At 41.8% G+C, this 21,831-nt stretch overlaps 3 protein-coding genes across 5 annotated transcripts; 2 read left to right on the top strand and 1 right to left on the bottom strand.

Annotated features, from left to right (window-relative positions):
- Positions 1-395: 395 nt before the first annotated feature.
- Positions 396-16,608, bottom strand: LOC110002243 (dynein regulatory complex subunit 4). Of its 3 annotated transcripts, XM_065954529.1 has the most exons (12): positions 16,542-16,608; positions 14,530-14,610; positions 8,324-8,407; positions 6,978-7,175; positions 5,199-5,405; positions 5,059-5,113; positions 4,762-4,964; positions 3,735-3,902; positions 2,827-2,913; positions 2,535-2,744; positions 2,289-2,354; positions 396-2,208 (listed from the first exon to the last, which is right to left on the bottom strand). In XM_065954529.1, the coding sequence occupies exons 3-12, from the start codon at positions 8,336-8,338 to the stop codon at positions 2,062-2,064; spliced, it is 1,356 nt and encodes a 451-aa protein (XP_065810601.1). In that variant the 5' UTR covers positions 8,339-8,407; positions 14,530-14,610; positions 16,542-16,608; the 3' UTR covers positions 396-2,061. The 3 variants fall into 3 exon arrangements, with proteins under 3 accessions (XP_065810601.1, XP_020513474.2, XP_065810600.1); XM_020657818.3 differs by lacking the exons at positions 14,530-14,610; positions 16,542-16,608 and adding an exon at positions 8,500-8,686; XM_065954528.1 differs by lacking the exons at positions 8,324-8,407; positions 14,530-14,610; positions 16,542-16,608 and adding an exon at positions 7,432-7,595.
- On the top strand, positions 8,816-14,054 carry LOC110002246 (mitochondrial contact site and cristae organizing system subunit 10). The gene is made up of 4 exons (XM_020657821.2): positions 8,816-8,939; positions 13,561-13,608; positions 13,689-13,798; positions 13,879-14,054. Exons 1-4 carry the CDS (start codon positions 8,879-8,881, stop codon positions 13,888-13,890), a joined length of 231 nt encoding a protein of 76 aa, XP_020513477.1. The 5' UTR covers positions 8,816-8,878; the 3' UTR covers positions 13,891-14,054.
- Positions 16,423-21,659, top strand: nbl1 (NBL1, DAN family BMP antagonist). The gene is made up of 4 exons (XM_020657820.3): positions 16,423-16,902; positions 18,362-18,539; positions 19,304-19,415; positions 21,053-21,659. The coding sequence occupies exons 1-4, from the start codon at positions 16,893-16,895 to the stop codon at positions 21,329-21,331; spliced, it is 579 nt and encodes a 192-aa protein (XP_020513476.1). The 5' UTR covers positions 16,423-16,892; the 3' UTR covers positions 21,332-21,659.
- The last annotated feature ends 172 nt before the right edge of the window (positions 21,660-21,831 follow it).

The raw sequence follows: 21,831 nt of genomic DNA on the forward strand, positions 1-21,831 counted from the left end.
CCACAGAAAACTGCTCGTTTTGCTGTAAGCATGACATATTGACATAGGCCTACTGATTTTAAGTCATCGTTTGTAAAGTGTAAATAAATACATAAATAGGCTAAATACGATACAGAGAGGGCTTTCTGTTTCATTTTTACAACAGTTTAATGGTTTGTTTAAATGATTATATAGGCCTATATTTATTTTAGATCTCTATTGAATTTAGTTCTATTTAATCTTTTACCATATGGCAATATGAACACTCAGATAGATTAGGCTTTATGGTTTCATACTTTAAGATTTTAATGATTAATCATTTAGAGATGCAGTTGTTGCTGAAGATGTCGCACATTTTTCAAAAAAAAGAAAGAAAAACAAAAGATCATTGTCATGATCACATTTAACACCTTGAATAGAATAGAATAGAATTAGTTTATTGATCCCAAACTGGGAAATTGTGGCGTTACAGCAGCAGGTTGTCCAAACACACAATATTAGCAAAAAACACAATATAATATTAAATATAAAGTAAATAAGCACTAAAAAATATCAAAACTAATTAGGATTCTGTGATGATAAAGCTGTGAGCTGAGATTTCTTTATAAATGAGATAATGTTTGTGATTTCAGACCTTTTCACAGAGTAACTGACACCAACAGTTTTAAGTTAGATATCCCTCGTGATTAATGCAATTAAAATAAAATAGAAATTGTAAAAGGATCATTCACTGTAAATTAGGTGCTTGGGTAAATAGCAATAGGCCTACCAGGTGCCTGGTGAATGCCTGGTGAATGAGTCCCTAATACTATTAGGTTATATCAAGCTGCTAATAGGTTAATACCAGTTATCTGTACTATAGCCACAACAACGTCGACTTTCCCATGAACTCAGACATCGGCCATCAGCTTCCAGCAGAGGTCTGACCGAGCTGGAGGTGAGTAGCGGATCCCGACTCTCTAACCCTGCACATCATCACCTGTGACAGGATGAACCTGAAGAAGAGTCAGCTAAATGTGCCTCTCTCTTCAGCCTTAACGCTTCCCTTACTTTGTGTACTCTCATTATGAAGTCTCATTGAGGCAGTCTGCAAAGCAAAGAAATCCATGTTGTTTTTCTTTTATCATTAATTCACATGTCATATAGTCATAACTACTTTTTTTTTTGATTTTCCATATCCTGTCAATCATCCGCGGTGCCTATGCACCTGTGAGGTCAGGATAAGTGTGCCATACTTTCAGCAAAACCACATTCGTACTCGCAGATGTATCACGTTTCTGCGAATCTACATTGTTGAGGTTTTACAGAATCTTGGAAAAAAGAGACAGTTTGGCTATAAAAATGCTGTAGAAAAGCTGATCGAGGCTCTCTTTTACTTTTTCTAAAGGGCTCCACATCACTCTGACTTTTAAATTCCTGTTTTGGGAATTAGTCTCTGAGTCCGAGATCTTTTAAAACCTCAAGTGTCTACACTCTCGGGTTTAAACTTTTGTTTTTGTATTTTACTTTTCATATTTTTACTGTTTTGTATTTGAATTTTAAATATCTTTTGAAGTCTTTTCAATACATTTTCTGAACTTTTTGAAACCATTCTCTGACTGAAGTCATTCACACCACAAAGACCGGAGTCTCCCTTAAGGACCCGTGTGAACCTCGGGATGTGGAAATGAAGGGAAACTCTCCAAACGGCCTGTTTGAGCACACATTTTCTAAAAAGTGGAGCAGGCAGAACACCGAGGCTCCACCAGTTAACCACTGATTTACAAAAAGAGACGTCAGCAGAAGCATGATAAAGAAAACACAAGTTCACTGCAACACGATGAAGAAGATCAGAACGTCTTTTACTTTTTAAATACGTGCAGCAGACGTCTGTAAACTGCAGGCGATCTCCCGCTGGTCTGTGAGGAATCATGAAAAGAGAGTGAGGTCGAAGACATTAGACTTTAGTTTATAGTCCCCAAGGGGAAATTCTTTTCCACTTCACAGTAGTTATGGACAGCACGCCGTCAGATAATAACAGATGGACAGGGCGAGTAGTGCAGGTGGAGCAGGTGAGTGAGGACCTCACACACCCGCAAGAGGTCAGATTTTAGCGACAGCTGAGGGAGATTTCTGAACCCGAGTCCGTCCTCTGAGGATCTGACCCGAGGTTTTGAAGGGAAAGTTGTACAGAGGGACACCGAGAGCCTTCAGACTCTCTTTGGAGCGCTGCAGCAGCTTGTCGTATTCCTGCAGGTCACACGTTCATGTCATCAACACATTCAATGAGCGATTGTCTCTGAATAATCCATGAGAATCTGTCTACTGACCTCACAGTCTCGAGCCAATTTCCCCTTTTCGGCGCTGATGGTGAGACTTTTGGACTCCATAATTTTCTACAAGCAGGAGAAGAAGAACAATCAGACGTTTGAGTTAGTTTCAGCTGCTGTCTCTTTGTGTCCTGAACCGGACCGCTTGGTGGCTCATGTAGACTTTAAATAGCGAGCGACCCAGCACAGAGCCTTGTGGTACTCTTATATTTGGACACAGGTAGAAACGTAAGTTTGAAACCGTACCTCAAGTTTTTTCGCAGCGCTGCTGGCCGCAGTTTGGTCGATGTTGGAGGCGGCGAGTACAGCGCAGAGCTGAGCCTCCTTCGTCTCCAGAGTTTCCTTCAGTGCTGCCACCTTCCTCTCCAGCACCATCTCCTTCAGTGCGCACTGCTGCTGCGCGTCCTGGATGGCCTCCTTCTTTTTCTTCAGCAGCTTGTCGCGCTCCTGCTTTACCTGCCGGAAAAAACAAAAACACTCCCTTTACAGAAACCTGGCGGGCGGAGCGAAGGGAAAACTGGAGATGTGAGCTGGTTACCTCCTCAACGTCCTGCTTCAGCAGCATGTGCTCCATGCCCAGATCACTCAGCTCCTTTTCGATGACCTTCACTCGGGCTCTGGATTTCTGTCAGACACATCAGCAGCAGTGTGAGGGATTTCTTCAAACCAGTATAAGCTTTTTAAGTTGTTGTAAAAAGTGAAACAAATCATTCTGTGTGCTCTCATTTAAAAGGTCACATACTCTGTAAAATCCTCTTCACCATGTTTCTCTAACTCTAATAAGTGTCCCTAGTCTGTCTACAAACCCCCCAATGATGAGAAAAGTCCATCCTCTGTCTTTTGCCTGCTCCACTTTTCAGAAAATGTGTGCTCAAACAGGCCATTTGGAGATTTTCCCTTCATGACATCAAAAAGGGCAGTAGCCCCTCCCCCAGGCGGGTGACACTCCCACAGCTAGGTGTTTGTTCTGCCCTCTGAGTCTGCCTTCTCACTGTAAACAATAGGACATGGAGCGAGAAAGCCAGAGACACCCAAGCCCTTCCAGAGAGGGGGTGTGGTCAGACACCGCTCATTTACATATTTAAAGGTACAGACACAGAAACAGCCTGTTCTGAGCAGGGCTGAAACAAAGGGGTTTATAGACAATGATCAAATACAGGATCAGAGTGGATTTAGAACAAGAAACTTCTCGCACATGTTTTGAGGAGCTCTGAGACTTATTTAAACTGGTTGAAGAGGAGGAGGATATGTGACCTTTAACTGTAGAACTAAGTTAATAACTGCAGCAGGTGACAGTGGACACAGGTGTGCAGAAATAACTCAAACATAGTCAGTACTCTAAGTAGCCTATAGACCGCATAGGAAGCCGGAGACTACTTTGAACTTGAACAGATATCAGATTTATTTCTTCTGAAAGAATATTTGCACAGTGTGCCGTGAACGTACCAACATCTTGGTCTTGTCCTTCTCGTGTTCTTCCAGCTGTTTCTTTAGCTGGGGAAGCCTCTGTTTGGACTCTTGCACAGACGTCTGCAGACGTTTGTTCTCCTGCACGGCTGCTGCTAGCTTCCTGTCCTCTCTCGCCAGCTTCTTCTTCAACTCCACCATTTCTTCCTGCAGGACCACACACACACACACACACAAACAAAGCTTCACATTACTTTTACAACAGACTGACGTATCACTCCGGCTCCAAGCCATGTTACAGAACCCTTCTAAGACAGCGGGCAGCCTCAGATCGTCAGGCGCAGGCGGGGGCCTCATGGTCATTCCAAAAGTCTAGGCTTACATCCAATCAACTTTATGAAGGTCTCGGTCTCGTTTCAGAATCGAAAGCATTTTAACTCGATTTTGTCTCGGTCTCTGACTCGGCGGACTCTGGATTTTAAATCACCACTGACCGGCTGTTTTTCCAATGTCATTACTGAGATTAGAAGGAAAACGTCTCTTTCTAAAAGAATAAATAACTTCAATTCATTTATAGTTAGATTTTTGTCCCCCGGTTATGGCCACAACCTTCCCGGTGTTACGGTCTAAGTGAGGGACACGCCCCCTGAACACAAGATGATGTTTCAGTGATATTTATGGTCTTTGTCTTGACTCGGTCTCGATCCCTAAAAGTCTTGGTCTTGACTCGGTCTCAGAGCTCTTTGGTCTCGAGTATGTCTTGGTCTTGACTCGGTCTCAGAACTCTCTGGTCTCGACTATGTCTTAGGTCTCGGTTACTGTGGTCTTGACTACAACACTACTGCAACGTCCAATCAATGAGTGATATTTGATAAGGGGGCGTGTCTGTCAGTAAAAAGTCTTCCGGGAGGGCTGGTCTCATGTTTCCTCGCTCCTCGCTGCTGAAATAAGACACTTTGACAACAGACAGTCAACAACTTTGGGTTGGAGCAAGGAGCAAGGAAACAATAAAAAAGAGACATGAGACACACCCTGAATCTCATGTGGCGTGCTGCGTAGGTGTCACCTTGTCTTGCAGCTGCTCGAAATAATTTTTTTTAGCCTCGGCTAATAATCCCTTGTGGTGTTGCATAACTTCTTGGTGATCCTCCAGCATGGTCGTTATGCTGCTTTTCGCTCGCTCATCTACCTCCAGGATCGCAGCACTCTTCTTTGCCTTGTGTTCTTCCCACACCGAATGCATTTTATCCTCAAATTTCACCGCCATGTCTGTGTGGAGAACAGCACAGGGGATTGTGAAAAGAGAGAGAGAGAGAGAGGGGCTGGGCTTTGTTTTGAGCTCAGACTGTATGTTATAGTTCACCTCTGAATTTCCTGTCGTATTCGTTATTCAGCTGCAACTGCTCCACCTGCTGCTTCTGTTGGGACACGAAGAGAGAGAAAAATAAAAAATAAAACACAACACAAAAAAAACCCAAAGTGTGAAAACGAACGCCGCCTCACCATTTTGAGCTCCTTGATGCAGGTTTCGTTATGGAACATTTTCTTCCTGTAACTGGCCTGCAGGCTGTGCACCTCTCCCTGCAGCCCCAGCTCCGTCTCTGCGTTCTGGTTCTGGATCAGCGAGGCGGCCGTGAAGGCGTCCATCTTCAGGCCTGACACGGTGCTGTGCTGTTCGGACAGGAGGTTCTTCAGCTCCTGCTTCTGCGTCTGAAGGGGGGCAGCGGTCACACGCACACGAGTTCAGATGTGACGTTCAACACACCCTTTTTTAAAATGAAGTCATGATCATCGGCCCCAAATCCCTCATCAAATCCACCAACAATTTCTCCCTCACCATCGATGGCTCTACAGTGCTGCCTTCCCCCCACATCCGTAACCTTGGACCAAACCCTCTCCTACGACAAACACATCACCAAAACAGCCTTTTTCCACCTCAGAAACATCGCCCACCACTCTCATTTTCAGCTGCCAAGACCCTCACCCACGCATTCATCACCTCCAGATTAGACTACTGCAAAAGTCTCCTCTACGGATCACCATCACACTCACTCAAGAAACTCCAATACATTCAAAACTCTGCAGCCCGTCTCCTCACACACTCCCGCACCAGAGACCACATCACCCCGTTCTTCATGACCTCCACTGGCTCCCCAACCCCCAGCGTATCAACTTCAAGCTCCTCATCATCACCTTCAAAGCCCTTCACAACCTGGCTCCCACCTACCTGTCTGAGCTCCTCCACCAGAACACTCCCACCCACACTCTCAGGTCTGCAGATGCAAACCTCCTGTCCCCCCCCCCTGCAGGACAAACTATCCGTCCTGGGGGGGCCTTCTCCATTGCAGCTCCGACCCTCTGGAACTCACTCCCAAAAAACATAAGAGACTACCCCACACTCACCTCCTTCAAGAAATCCCTCAAAACTCACCTCTTCAACATTGCCTACAACCAGGCACTGGTGGCGCAGTGGTTAGTGCGCACGCCCCATGTATGGAGTCTCAAGCGGGCGGCCCGGGTTCACATCCCACCTGTGGCCTCTTTACCGCATGTCATTCCCCACTCTCTCTCCCTGATTTCCAACTCTATCCACTGTCCTATCTCTCCATTGTAGGCACAAAAAGCCCAAAAATAAATCTTCAAAAATACTAAAAAAATGCATCCTTCAAGCCGAGATTTGCATCTGAACTAACGGTCGCTGCACTGAATATGATTGCCTCCATACAGGGGGGCATGTCATAACAGATAAGCTATCTGCGCCCAACCCTGTGTCTTAAAAGACACAATCTAAAAAAATGAGGGCTGCTAAACAACCCTGAATTTCAACAGTTAATCGTGATTAATCGCATGTTTGAAATCCCATTATTTTGCATTTCAAAATAAAACTTGTTAGGCTTTTATTTTGAAATTTTGTACTGTCTTAAGCCGAGAGTACTTTACTTGCTGTGTGCTTTTATTATGAAGTACAGTAAGGCCCTTCCTGTAGAGTGAATGTTTGGACATGAAGTTAAGCACAGAAACAGGAAGTGGTTAAGGATCCCAAAGTGAGGTCAAACAGCTCAAAGTGTGATGTCACAAGGTCAATGTGTGATGTCATAAGGTGGATATTACTTTGGACTCATCTTTGAGTTTGTTTCAGACATTACATCCTGTTTATCGGCTGCAGGCTGAACAAATCTGCTGCTTACCTGTTTATACTCTAAAATAAAATAAAAACTCCGCCTCTGACTCTCTGCCACTTTATCAAATGGTTTCTGCTACAGGTGTGTTTGTGCAGCTCACAGTGATCTCCACCCGCCGGCGCTCCTCTGCCTCCTCTTTCTCCCGCTGTGTGATCCTCAGCTTGGCCTTGGCCTGCTCCAGGGTCCGCCCCCTGATGTCATAGACGGCCTGGGCCTTGTCCCTCTCCAGCTGGAAGTAGATCTTCTCCTCCCGCACTCTGTCCAGCTCCTCCCGGAGGCTGATCATGTGGTCCCACAGCTGACGGAGCAAAAACAAAAACGCTTGAATATGGAGAAGTCCAATCAGACATTTTGGAGTATTTTCACAATATTGCTGAACAATAAATACTACAGCTGCAGTGAATAAAATCAAATAGGCGGTTTAGATCTGCAGGGATTCGATAAAGACAAATCATCGACTACGAGTTTTCTTTAGGGGAATCATCCCGACATGAACCTTCGACTAACACACGCACACATGAACATTCAGGATCCTCAAACGCATCACCTGTTACCTTATAGGCCTGCGAGACAAGAAGAGAGAAATATGCAATCTTCAATATCAATCCATCTTTATTCATGAAGCGTCAATTCATATCAGATGTTCTTTGGAGACACTCACAAAGGAGCAGGTAAAATACCTTAAATCCAGAGGGTGGCGGTAATGCCACTCTTTGGATGCCAACCGCCTAAGGTAACTAAACCCCATATTTTCAGCTGTACTGCTCTACCCTGGAATTTAAAGGGGGGCGGGGGGTAAACTCGCCCACTCACTCCTTCGCGCCGTTATCAGCCGCAACATGATACAATGTTTGCCCCACACACACAGTGGCTCAGGCTCAGGGCTCAGTGCGCATGTGTGGGGGTGGGGCAGAGAGTGAGGAGAGAGAGTACGAGGTGAGTGTGTGTGTTCGGCAGTTGTGTGCGAGAGGCACGTTATGATGCCGGGGACCGGAGCAGAATAAGCAGGAGAATGTATCAACTTCGAGAGGGGGGGTAAACTCGCCCACTCATTCCTATCGCGCCGTTATCAGCCGGAACATGATACAATGTTTGCCCGACACACACAAATAAACACACACACTTGACTCCCCACAGTTCGCCGAGTCGGGTGACGAGGCTTTTATAGGTTGGTGATGTGGGGCTTTACTCCTACGTCATAATGTACGCTACACAGCCGTTAGAGTTTTTCAAACGGAAGGGCAGACACTCTGCACATTTCTAACACAATATTTCAAATTTCAATACTTTGTACTCAAAAATGTCGAGATTGGGACTTGGATTGATCCATAGCACTACTTAATACTCAAATACAGAGGTTTGTAGGTGAAAAAAGTGGTTTTAGGGTTTAGTTACTCTTTAAAACCTAACGAAGAAGATGTTAGCTTAGCATGCAGCAGCTCTGACCTGATCTTTGGACATCTCTTTGGTTGAAAGTCCGTCCACCACCGCGGACTGCTTCCCCTTCTTCTTGTCTTTAGCTTTCGGCGGCTGGAAAAAAATAAACACATCGACACGAACATAAACATATGACATATCTGTGATTCTCTGTGACTTATCGTTTGAAGGAGAGCTTTTCTCACCATCCTGCGGCCTCGTGGATCCTCGTGTTCACGTTTAAATAAGTCTTAAAATGAGCAGAAAGTACGAGCTGCAGATTCAGGACTCGGCTAACTAAATGTGAACAACGGGCGCTGCCATGGCAACGGGCATTCTTAACGACAAAATAAATAAAACAACAGTTTAAACAATAACACTTTCATCACACTCCTGTTTGATCAAAATTAAAGAACAAGCACTAATAGAAAATCATAATGTTTAGTTAAATGTGATTTTACTGATTCATAATTAAATGTGTGTATTTTGCGGTTAAATTTGAATCAGTTAAGGGGGTGGCCAAAATGAACGTGAACTGCCATTGCTCTCGCGATAACTTGACAAACATCCCCGAGAGTTGAAAACATGGCGGACGAGCATGGACGGAAATGGGACCGCTGCCTTGCTGATACAGTCGTGAAAACAGGTTAGGATATTTTCATACATTTTCAGTAGATATATTACGTGGTCACAAGAAAGTTATTGTGCAGGAAATTGTACCTTGTTAATTTGCTGCGTCATAGGTCTGGACTGCAGGCGACATGCTTTTCTACGGGACATCTTTGTGACAAAGCTGGGATGGAGGTCAATGACCACTTGTACGCTTAATACATAAAAATACCGCTACCTGTTGGATATTTCAAGAGGAAGTTGTGATATTTATTACATTGGGATTAAGCTGAGCTTCGTGTAGGCTAGTGAAAAGTAATTTTGAGAGCAACAGAGAATAGAAAGTATCATCAGTGAAGGATAGCACATTCTGTATAGCCGTCCTACATTCAGCCTGCCCTTAAACTTAATTTTCTTACACCATGCTGAATTATCTTCTGCCCTCTCGCCATCATCCACAACTGGAATTTACATTTTACTGTTAAACAGCATTACTCAGCATTACTGTACTGCTCCAGAGTTATTCATTTTCTAACCCGTAAAACTACAACATGTCTCAACCATGGTCTCAACGAGATTTTTGTAAATGAAAACACACAGGGTAAAAAATACTGGGATAAACAGAAGCCTCTCCATTGTAGACAGAGTTAAAATTCAACTCAGACCGCCATCATAGAAACATTTGAAAACTCTTTCCACACCTTGATTAATATGATGACCTTATGATTTCTCTGCTAGGTCTCAGCTTGGCAAACAACTGTTTCCCCCCACTCTACATTTTGAACAGTTTTCCAATATAACTGGTGTCACAAATTAGTTTTCTTTCATTAAACTTTTGTTCTTTCTCTTATCAGACGGATTCAGCTGTAAACTGTATTACTGTATACAATTGGTAATGTAGGTCTAGAATGAAATGTTATCATATATCCTCCCTGAAGGAACTGTTTCTGGAAGAGGAACATTAACTCCACATTGAGCCTGATAAAAATGCCAATAACTTCAACAGTTATCAGCATTCATTTTTGGATTCGAGCAATCAACTGTTCTGGCAACAAGAAATTAGAGACAAAAACATCCACCTATATACAGTCTGAAATACTTTTTGATCTCTGATACATGTACACATTGTTCTGATAATACTTAAGTCACCATTATTTGCCACATAGGTAATGGTAGGCTAATGTATTCGCACAAACATCTTAAAACTGATCTAGGAAGCGGCAAACCTCCGGTGTTGGAAAAAAAAAACCATTGTGGAAGTGAAAACCCTGCACTTCGTTGAGTGTCTGCTTGAGGCTGGCTGCTGAAGCATTTAAAAAGGCCTGTTTTTACAGCAGGAAGTAAATCAGTGTTTCCTCTACCATTATATTGGGATTTAAATGTATAAATCGTTTTTTATCGCCCATTAATAAGCGAACGGTTACCTGATGTGAAACAGTAGATGTTCACTGTCTATCTGTGTTGCCTGTATAAAAAGTTTCCCCAGGTCGTATTTTCCGCATTTTATGCATGTCCTCAACGTCCTCCTCACTCCGCTCCGCTTACAGAGATCAACAGTACAAAATCATCACACACTCCCGGTCTTCACCTCCACAGCCAGAGGCCGTCTTCCACACACTTCTATCAAAATCATCACACACTCCCGGTCTCAGCCAGTGCCTGCAGAGACTGTCGTTTGTAGGATGGAGAATGAATACAGACACACAGACTCCTTCACAGACTTTCACATGTGTATGACCTCTTACCTCCTCTGTAAACATTATGCCGGTAAATATCCAGTGTTTCGCGGCCGATGATGATGCTCGTTTGTGTACGTACGAGCATGTATGACGAGCACGCGAGGGAGAGCGAGCAACAGGTTACTGGTGCAGTTCACCTAACGGACTGCGGTATCGCTACATACACAGTATTTTTGAAAGTTACATATAGCCCCTTTTAAGTTAGGTTGAGACAGCATTTCCAGCATGGAGCATGCAGTAACAGATGGGTTACGTCACTTAGGCGTCGTCCATTAATATTTACAAAGTATCTATGGATTCATCTGTTTAATAAGTGTCACTTTTCATGCTGTATCCTGAGTCTAAAAACAACAAAAATGCCACAATTGAAACCGTCAGATTCTTAGGGGCAAAAGAAGACCACTATACCTTACTATTTGAAACGGCCATGTTTGAATAACTGCTGAAACCATCTGTTATTTAACAATACATGGTATTTCTTCAAGACTGTTATATTGAAAAAAGCCTTTAGATGTTTTGTTTTCATCCATCAGGCTCTGGGCTTCACAGCCCGCCTGACAGTGCTAGTCAGAATGCCATTGGGTCTTCATACAGGAATTTATCTGTGCTACTTCAAACTGTGTTTGTTCTGCACTCAAATACTCAGACTGGCAAACAATCTGTCCCAAAACGCACTTAATGACGTCAACTTCAGTATAATAAATAAATATGTTTCTTGCTTTGAGGAAAAACATCTGCTTCGTGGCATATATTTTAGCTCACCCAGAGCAGCTTACAGCCAACTTTGCTAAGATATCTCTAGTAGCCAGAGAAATGTTGCAGGATAAAAGTAAGGAGGGAGACACTCCAGCACATCTCTTCATTACAGTAACCAACAGTCTGTATTCAAATGTGTTTAGGGAATACTTCTTCACTACAGACTTGTTTTTTTTCTGTTGATTAAAATACCAATCACATTGTTGTTGAAATATTCTGTGTTTATATTTGTTCTATGGTCAACCTGGTGGACCTTTTTTTTCAGTGTCCTTATAGCTTGTTTCAAGAAACAAGTTTGAAATGATTCCAATCGAGCCATTATATCTTAGCAAAGTGCAAAAAGACACATTTCTTTAAGAAATGGTGAAGACCTGATTTAATTGTTTTAATGTCAAACATAATTTCTAAAAGGGGGGGTGATATTTTTCTCTCTAGCAGTCTTTTTGTTTGTTCTTGGCCCAGATCGTAAGACCAAGTGAAAATCTATGAATGGCTGACTAAAGCGTTACGTTACCCTTACTGCCCTATAATACAACATGTGTTGTATATATGACAGCTGCTTTTCAAGATGAATTTGAGCGTGAACAATCCCCTTGTGTCTTCTGACAGTCACACACCACCTGATTATTTTTTTAAGCATAACAACCCTCAGTTTGAAACATACTCACAAAGCTGAAGGGCTTGTGTTTAGCAAGTACAATGTTAACAATGCTCACCACAGTATAGTATTTTAGAGGGCTAACAATTGCTATTTAGCGCATAAATCAAACTAGAGTGGAGAATGATGGGAATATTATGAGATTTGAAAATATTTCATTAACCAGAGTATTGCAGAAAATGAAAGTTTGACCTGATCTGTGGGTATTGAGGGCATTGTCATGTGTACCAAATCTCTCGGGAGTCCATTAAACAGTTACAACTTGTTGAGAAAATTCAGTTAGAATCTGTAATTGATCCCAAGGACTACAATCCTATCATGGCTTAAAACTCAAAATGATAAGTCTGTAAGTGGGCTTTAGATGTGTTTTGAATTAAATTCACATAATCCCTGTGATTGAAAATAAATATTTTTTATTTGATGCCTTTTCCAGAAAAACAAAAAACTAGAAATAATTCAAAACCGAATTACAACACAATTTCCATTTTATTACTTTTTACAGAGTATTTTCTGGCTTATGGGTTATACATTTTATTCTGCTCCAGCACAAATGTTTTTGTTATAATCAATCCCTTTGAGATGTCCAGACAAAGAGAATAGATGCCAAAATAACATACTGATCTGCCTTCGTATTTTGCCAATGCTTTCCCTGCATTACTCTCTGTGGGAATCCAGAGGCTCTGGAAAAGGAGCAAAGAATGCCACAGACGGTGAACTTTAAATCTAAGTACATCTTAGCTTGACATTGATGCAAAGGACATGAATAAGTTGTTGATCTGTGCTTCTAATATGAGCATGTGGTGTGTTTTGTGGTCTTGTTTGACATTTATAGGTTGTGTAATAGAGAACACTCTGAGGGTTCTGGTTCAGAAAAATTGGTCATGCTGCATAGCTCCCTGAATCCAATTAAAAGTCAGAGGGGCCCAAATGGCTGTTTTTTTATGTGTTTTCTGTGCTGGCTGGGCTGCTGTTGGGTGTGCTGTGGCCTGCAGCAAGGTGGAGTTAAACGCACAAACACATTCCTCCTCGAAATCCTGCTCTGGTCTGAACACTTCTAACAATTTGGCCAACTTCTGTGCCACTGACTGACCTTCAACTTTTCCGTACTGGGTCAACATTTGGGTTGACATTCACTTACCTATGTGCGCTCTTTGACCCTGCACCTCTCCCGCCTCCCACCTCATTGATACTGTTGTTCCTCTTTTCCCCCTCTCTCGCACCCCTTTTACTGTTTTCGTTCTTCGTTAGAGGTTTGTGCTCTCGCTGCTCTTTTTCTCCCTCTCTTTTCCTAATGAGCAATGTCTTGCTGACTTGTGCTTTTTGCCAACTCTTGCATCAAACATAATAGAGGCACCCCACTGACCTCATTACAACAGATTTACATCTGTGTGTTTTATACTGGATGAGACATGATCACATTACCTCAGTACTTATGTCAAATGTTTTGGATGTGTAGTTTAATCACATCAGTCAAACTTCCTTTTTTTTCTTCTTCCTCCGTGCAGTAACGGGCCTTGGTGTGGGTGTTGTGTTCTCCGTCCTTCTCTTTAAACGTAAGTACATTTTCACATCATAAACTACAAAATGCACTAATTCAAAATGTCATTCATGGGTGCATGTTTCTCTTCACCAGGTCGCACATGGCCCATGTCATTGGGTTCAGGGTTGGGACTGGGCATGGGCTACTCCAACTGCCAACATGACTTTAGATCACCATATCTCATACATGGCCACATGGCTAAGGTAGGTACAGATGGTAACATGTTTGTTTCAGGTTTCTGACACACATGAAGCCACATTTTTTTTTGTACTTTTCTTCACAGGACCAGCAGTGAAGGATGAAAGATGACGAGAGTTTGCCATGAAGGTGCTCGTCTGTTTTCCTGTCATGTTTTGCAGCTCATTTCTGTCTTGGCACTTAAATCCCACCATGCCCAAATTGTGTTTATCAAAGGGCAGTCGATATATGTATATTTAATAAAGTGATCGAGAAAAGACACTCTCTTTTTTTTGTCTCTGTTTTCTTCTGTGTGCATGTTTGAGAAGAATGAAATGTGGTTTTGGGGGTGGGAGGTAAATTTGTGTGTTAATGAGCAGGGAGAGTCGAACTCCTGCTGTTTTGGAATGAGGGCCAGGTTCAGCATCTGCAACCCTGTTAGTTCTATGAAAGTTTCATAGAATGATGGAAGAAAGAAAATACAGTTTGTTGCAGGGTAATGCTAGTGTTGAAGGAGCTGTTTAAGAATGTGTGTTTTAGTTCATTTGTGATTATTATTTAGTTTCTTTGTTTCCATGCATGATTGAGTGGGTTCTTTTTCTGAAAACAAGAAAGTAACCCACTCTGATCTTCACTGAAAGAATTTGCACTGAGTTGCATTTCTCTGCAGTTCTGTACTGCATGAATTTGATATTTTCTCCAGTGACTGTATCTGTTTCTGTGACATACAGTCCCCATATAAGGAGCAGTCTCTTACCTTTTTGTGTATTCAGTAACGGTGTTCTTTTGGCAAGATTCTTTGGAGTGTGATTGATGACTTATGTTTGGTTTCATGGGCCTGCAAGGAGAGAAGACAGATTGATTGTGTGAGCGTGCACACACACATTTATCCAGCCCCCTGGTGAAGCACAATCCTTGGAATGCAGAGGAATGCCATTTCTGGCCCAGAGCTTGGTCTTATTACAAACAGGTGAGTTCTGCACTTTGCACTCTGAACACAACACATGGTTTACACTCTCACATCAAAGAAAACATTGGTGCATGCATACATATTCATTTTCCCCCTCTCCTCTACAGAAACAGTTTTCTCAGCAATGCAAGCACATAATAAGCAATTTAAGATATTGAGCCATGTCACTCGTCACCTGTCCATTAACATATTTGTTTGCAAGTGAAGCATGAAACCGATATGGGTGCTTATGGACAGGAGCCAGGCTGAACACCTGTAAGCATTGCTGCGCTGGTAGGATTAGGATGGAGTGCAGGAATGAGGTGTGTTGGGGGGTGGGGGTGGAGGGCAGTGACACGGTCCAAAAAAACAATAGATCATACCTGTCTGTGCCTGTCTGAAAATTCTTTGTGATGAATCATGATTAGGATTGAAATGTGTCCTTATCATATTGGTGATCTAAAGGCTCAGAACTATTGGTGAATTTCTGGCCTGATTTATAAGACCAGGTGTGCAATGTGTGCTGCTTCTGATGGTACCTTCAGAGGAGCCAATAAGCCTTGAGTATACCTCGGGTGGAAATCAGATAATTTCATGAAGGACTATACTTACTTACTTACTTATACTTATACTTATACTGGACAATTTGAGACTGTTGTTCACTGTTGAAAAATTGCTCATGAGTACCATTTATTGAGGTAGTTTAAAATACCAATCAGAAGGCTGTCCTCCGGTGGATGTGTTATCCATTAATTGATTTAATAGTTATTAACATTACATTGTGAAAAAAATTAATGATAATTATACTTTTATGTCTTCAGGTTTTTATCAATGCTGATGTGTTCATGCGTAAGCTAAGTTACACTAAGAAGTCAAAGGCCTATAATATACTGCTTAATAACTTTATGTATAACAGTTCATTGTTCTCCATAATCCCATATGATTTTCAGGGTATGTGGTCATTTTTAAAGTCAATTTGTTACTGAAATACAAAATACACATACATGCTCCAGAAATGTAGTCAAACTAAAGTAACTTTAAATTGCTTAAAATAAACTTTTTTATATAACTTTGACTCTAAGGCTCTCCACGTAGTTAGATTGTGTAGTGTGTGTATGTCTTTGATGATCTGAGGACTTTTTCATCCACTAAAAGCTACTGATTTAAGCAAGAACAGACATTAACATTTACTAGCTGACAGAGGGATCATATTCATTTGCCTTTGAGGCAGGCCCAATATTCCTTGATGAATTTTATTTTTAAGGCTGAAAAGTCAGCAAACCCAAAGGACATTGTCTTTCAGCAACACAAGGATGTGTTTTCCTTTCAGACACACTGGGGGGCTTTTATTAAATCAAGTAGTCATGAGTTTAGGGTTAAATAAAATGCTTTTCATATGATTTCAACTTGTGATTTTAATTTGAAGAAAAACGTTTTGGGGAAAAGAATTAGAGCATTGGCCCACATCTGTTTTCCAGTTTATGATGGACTATCACAGTGTTATAAGTGTGTTAATTTAAAAGTCCAAAACCATATGTTAGTCAAGTAGCCTATAATGCCAAAGGCGTACCCTATGTGTACAATAATAAAATCTTTGTTTTATTTGCATTTTTGTCCTGTAAATCTGATCTGCGCTCTCGCCTCGCTCCTACTTTGGGAAACATTTGAAACCTTCCCAGCTTTACCCTCCCTCCCCGTTTTCTCTCGTGCAGAACCAGCACAGCAGGACCCCTGTATGAGTGCTCAGCCGCGCTTAACCCCTGCAAGAGAATTTTACAACAAAAAGCAACAAGTTGAAAAGTGTTTTTCATTGGACTTACATGGGAATTTAACAGAGGACGGGGAGAGAACAAGGGGAGGGGACGGCCTGCAGCTGATGGACTCGGGAGATGAGATAGTGCGCACAACCTTCGCCATCTCCCCATCCTTCCCCACCGGACGGACGCTTCTTTTTCTTTCCGGATGATGTAACTGTTTTATGACAGCCTTGGCTCGGATTTATTCTCGCCACGAACAAAGTGCTCATACTTTCCTTTCATTTGAAGTGCACGGTGATATCCGACGACGAGCCCCATCCTCTAGTTCTTTGGGGCCCGTGTCCAGGTTTTGGTGAGGGGGACTCTGCTCAGCAGGACGTTACGCAGTGCGAATCGGCTGTTTCCCCGGGATCGATGAGAGGTGGTAAGTGTCCCGGTGGAAGTGTCCTGCAGCTGGGGCTCATCAGAAAGTAGGCCTACTTAAATTAGGTGTTATTAGTTGTAGCCTTTAGTAACGTTATTGATAGGATACTCCTGTTGAGAGTTACGCTTGATGACCACTTTTAAAAGGGTGCACGTTACATTCTCATTTTTTCTTCCCTACTTTAAGATTTTTATCCGGGTTGGCTTGCTGTACCTTTCCTATTTAACGACATGAAGGCTGCAGACTGTACCACCTTGGTAGCCCATTAAAAGGAAAATCGCCGGTAACAATCCGGAAATTCTTTTCGACCAAGCTATATGGCTTAGTTGAAGTGAAACGTGGGAGATTAAGGAGAGCTACTAGACTTATTGAGGCTACCTTCGTTTTGGGGTTTCACCCGTTAGCCTACCCTTTAAGAAAATTAAGTGACGCCAACGAAGCTTGCCTTTAAACACAATTCAAACTCCGACATGGCAACTTCAGCTATTTAAAGTTGGCTATGCAGGAAAACAATGTTAATAGAAGTAACGTCAAGTTACAGTAACGCGTTACCCCGGAAACATTAATATTCAGGGGGTGCCCAGACTGTGGATCGATAGTTCACACCCACAGGTGCACGTGTGAACACACATGCCTCATTTGCACCAAAGAGAGTCCAAGATAGACTAAAACGTCTGCAAACTATTTTTTGTTGTCTGTAAGCCCAACTATGATTCAATAAGAAGATATCCTATCAAGACTCCAGTCTTTTCTCTTGAGAGTCCTTGGTTTAGTCACTCTTTGTCCATAGTCTAAACACTTGTTTCTCATCAAAAGAGGGGAAAAATAGATATTTATTAAACACTCCCCCCCCCCCCCCCCTCACAAAATCACATCCCAGCAGTCTTCTTTATTTTTTATTTTCTGTATACAATATTAAAGGATATATAGTTTTTTGTGGGTGGTGTCAGAGGCACAGGGATAAGCTGAAAAGTGTGCAAAAAAAGTCTGTGTGGGTGACCTCAAGACACTTTTTTACAAGCAGCAGGAGAAAACGATTTTGTAGGTTGTAAATGACGTGACTGGTTTAGGCATTTTTAGAGGAAGGTGAAACACTGGGCGGCAGACTTGGTATTAGAGTCAGGTGGGTATAAGGAGCAGACCATTATATTGTCTCTTTGGGAACAGAATAAACTTATCTGGTGATTCAGATCCATATACATTTTTCTCTTTTCATAATTCAACATAGTATAATATGGTAATTGGACAAAAGTGAACTTGCCAAACACCAGGAAGTTGTCATCCAATGATGCAGGGATATGCAAAGGTCAGTTTTGTATGAACAGTCAAGAAAGACCATATTCTCACTCGCATACAAAAATGAAAATTAGGAGATTTCGTGACTGTATTTCACTGAGTGCTTTGTCTAGAACGAGGGTTAATGGAGCTGTGAACACATAGTGGTTTTCTGCCCCTTTAGGTGCAGTCATGTGGAGGATTCAGATTTGCTGCGCACTGTTTGCACTGTATTCAGCGGCACCGCCTGCACACATCAACCGTCTGGCGCTGTTCCCTGACAAGAGCGCCTGGTGCGAAGCCAAGAACATCACACAGATAGTCGGGCACACGGGATGTCAGCCTCGCTCTATTCAAAACAGGTCAGGATGAAGGCCCTCTCTGTCTGACCATCTCTCCGTGCTGCTGGAAACAGTGAATCTATACCAGCGATGTGTGGCAGTCAATAGAATGTATCCTCAGTGTTGTGCTTCCTTCAGAGAATCAGAGCTGCTACTTCAAAATCCACATTACATTTATTTTGCATGTTGTAGACAGTGTTTCCTGTTATCACCAATAACCAACATTTAGTAGAAAACTATGGGAAGTTTGAAAAAGATTAACAGGCCTCTTTGTTACAAAGTAATATTTGAAACTGGTCATGGATGCTGGAATTTTTCAAACAAAGACAATAAAACTTCAGTGCTAAAGTGTTACCTTTACTGAGGATTATTTCAAGTTGATTTGTTCCTCAAATGAGTAGTTTCAGCAGCAGTTTGTGCCACCATGTTTATGTAAATGAACCAGGTGCAACATTATGGGTCAGTGATGTGTTTTAACAGCTTAGTTGATGACAATGTCAGGGTAATGAACTGTAATCAATGAACACAACACAAAATAAAACCAGTCATGTATTCTTTCCTTCCCTTCCTCATTGCTTCCCATGTTTAAAAGGAAAGTAGTTGTACAAGGACACATAGTCACCAAACAGGATTCAAGTTGTCCAGGGCTTCACCTAACATTTATGAATAACAGGACAAGTGATTATGTGTTTAGCCTGGGGTTACCAAACATCCCAAACTCTTTCTTCCACAGGCATGAACATCCTGTGTCTGTTTGAAAATAATTCTCTCTGTCCTCCTCGCAGAGCCTGCCTGGGCCAGTGTTTCAGCTACAGCGTCCCCAACACATTCCCACAGTCCACAGAGTCTCTGGTGCACTGTGACTCCTGCATGCCTGCCCAGACACAGTGGGAAGTGGTAAGAGTTATTGCACATTAGCTCATGTAGCAAGCACACAGCAACACCGACTTGTTGAACTCGCACTAAAACCACAAGTTTCCAACATAAAAGATGGCAATCACTGCTCGCTGGCGAACATCGAGCCCAGGAATTTTTATTAGTTTTCTGCCACAATTTCTGCTGTTCCCAATGAACATTAAGCCTGTATTTGATATTCCTCTGGAGCTCATTGTCCTTCTCAGCCTGAAGGAATCCAGTCTTGCGACAACAAAGGCTTTGTGGTGAGGTGTATGTAGTTTGGAAAGCTGCCAGGTTGGGCTAGGCGGGTGGGACCACAGGTGAGGTTGCCTCATGTTTCAGTGGAAAATATTGTATCCGCTGGAGTGAACTGCTGTTACCTGATAGATCAGTTAAATGACTTTCTATTTTTGTTGCAAGATAAAGGCCAGGGAAAGTGCATCTGTAGTCTCACCTTCATTCAAATTATCTGGAAGTGGATGTTTATGTCTCTGGTTGTGATTGTTGTTGCAAGACTTTAAAGTAAATTCAGTATGAAACAAAACAAAGTTGTTTCTCAGGAAAGGGGATACTGCTCCACGCTGGTTTGGCACTGGTGGTAGATTTTTGGTAAAACTGCTGAATGATCATGTTAATTCCGTAAAGTCACTTTTAGGGGTAGTTGTGTGAGAAGAGCTTGTGCTACGCTGAGCTTTGGATATTAATATTTTATATATTTTCTCTTTAATCCATATTAAGTTTTTCTCAAGACCTCTTTACTCCATCTTCAATGTAAAGTTTTATCTCAAAAAAGCAAAGAAGAAAAATAAACAAGTAGTAAGTATCTGATAGATATGGAACCAACAACAACAACAACATACAACTACATTCACAATATCATCCTTATCATACAGCAGCATTTACATATAACAACAAATAGAACTCTTCCTCAGAAAGAAAAAAACATGAACTATCCTTTTGTAAATAAATAAAAGTACCTCCCATACACCAAAAGAGTATTATAGTTGCGTGACTTTCCCTCACTCATTCATTAAAAGTAAATTAATTAGAACAAAAAAAACTATTATATTCTTTGTCAAAATATTTTTTTAATTCAAGAGTCAATAGATACTAGAGTTTACTCAACTTTGTTTTTTACGTCATCACTTTTTTTGCAGGGCAGGACACAAAACATAGTTTGGATTAATTATGAAGTAACTTGTCTGTGTAAAGGGGTTCTCAGTCATCCAGGTCGTGGTAAATTTGAAGCTTGAGCCAAAGGCAACTGGACTTGTTGACGATCCTGAAGATGTTTCACCTCTTCTCCCAAAGGCATCTCCAGTTCAGAACTGTTCAGGACAGTTCACATTAACGTATTTTAAAGTTATTTTAAGTTTGCATACATGCATTAAACACAAGGTCACATAGGTCACAGTGCTGAGAATGAAAATCAACAAAAAAAAAAAAGAAAAAGGTAGTACAAAATGTATGTATTGTGCATGAAAACAAAAAGCTAAATTGTGTTAAAATAAATAAAAAATAACCCAAAAAAAAACATATTTAGAGGCAAATAAGCCTTTGACTTTGTTGTGTGTAACAAAAGCGCTTCATTTTTTGTGTGTGTGTGTATAAATATTGAATTGCATGTGTGTAACCAGGTTACTCTGGAATGCCCGGGTGCAGAGTCTCCTCATGTGGATAAGTTGGTGGAGAGGATCTTCCACTGCAGCTGCCAGTCTTGCAGTAAGGAAGGTGGCCAGGAGGGGGCGGTGATGCAGCTGTATTCAGCAGACAACGTTCTTGAGGTCCCCACTTTATCTGACACCCTCAGTGGTGCCCAGTCCCACCCTCTGCCCCCTTCAGACTTGCACCCTAAGATGCATGCTCATGCACACACAGACCACCACACACTACCACACACATCAGATGGAGGGTAGGTGTGACTCTCTCTGTCACTCTGCTCCTCTGCTCTGCCCTCTTTATTCTCTGTAGTATTGTAAAGGCACTTTAAAAATAAGGCTTCACACACACTCACAAAGTCATGCTATCAGTTCACATTCTATTGTATATAAACACAGACAGAAACACAGCAGCCTTTGCACTCCTTTGTTTTCCGATTTAACAGCATATGTGTGCATACGACAAAACTACAGTCTGTCTCATTTTGCTTAATCTACTTTAATGCAATAAATCCCATTGTTGTTATAAAAGACAATTTTTGTATTTAATTATATCCATACAAATAAAAAACTTGCTCACATTTTATGTGCAACAGCTTCCTCTCATTGTTTGTTAAATTAAGGCTGTGTCTTTATTACTATGTGGGTTTTTGCCAAAGACAAACTTGTAGGTTTCGGTACCACTTAGATCTGCATGATGGGAAAAAAACACTTCTGTTGCTTCTTCATTGGCCCCATTCTGATCATACTGATGGAAA

The sequence above is a fragment of the Labrus bergylta genome, chromosome 5, assembly GCF_963930695.1.
Source record: "Labrus bergylta chromosome 5, fLabBer1.1, whole genome shotgun sequence".
Lineage (NCBI taxonomy): Eukaryota > Metazoa > Chordata > Actinopteri > Labriformes > Labridae > Labrus > Labrus bergylta.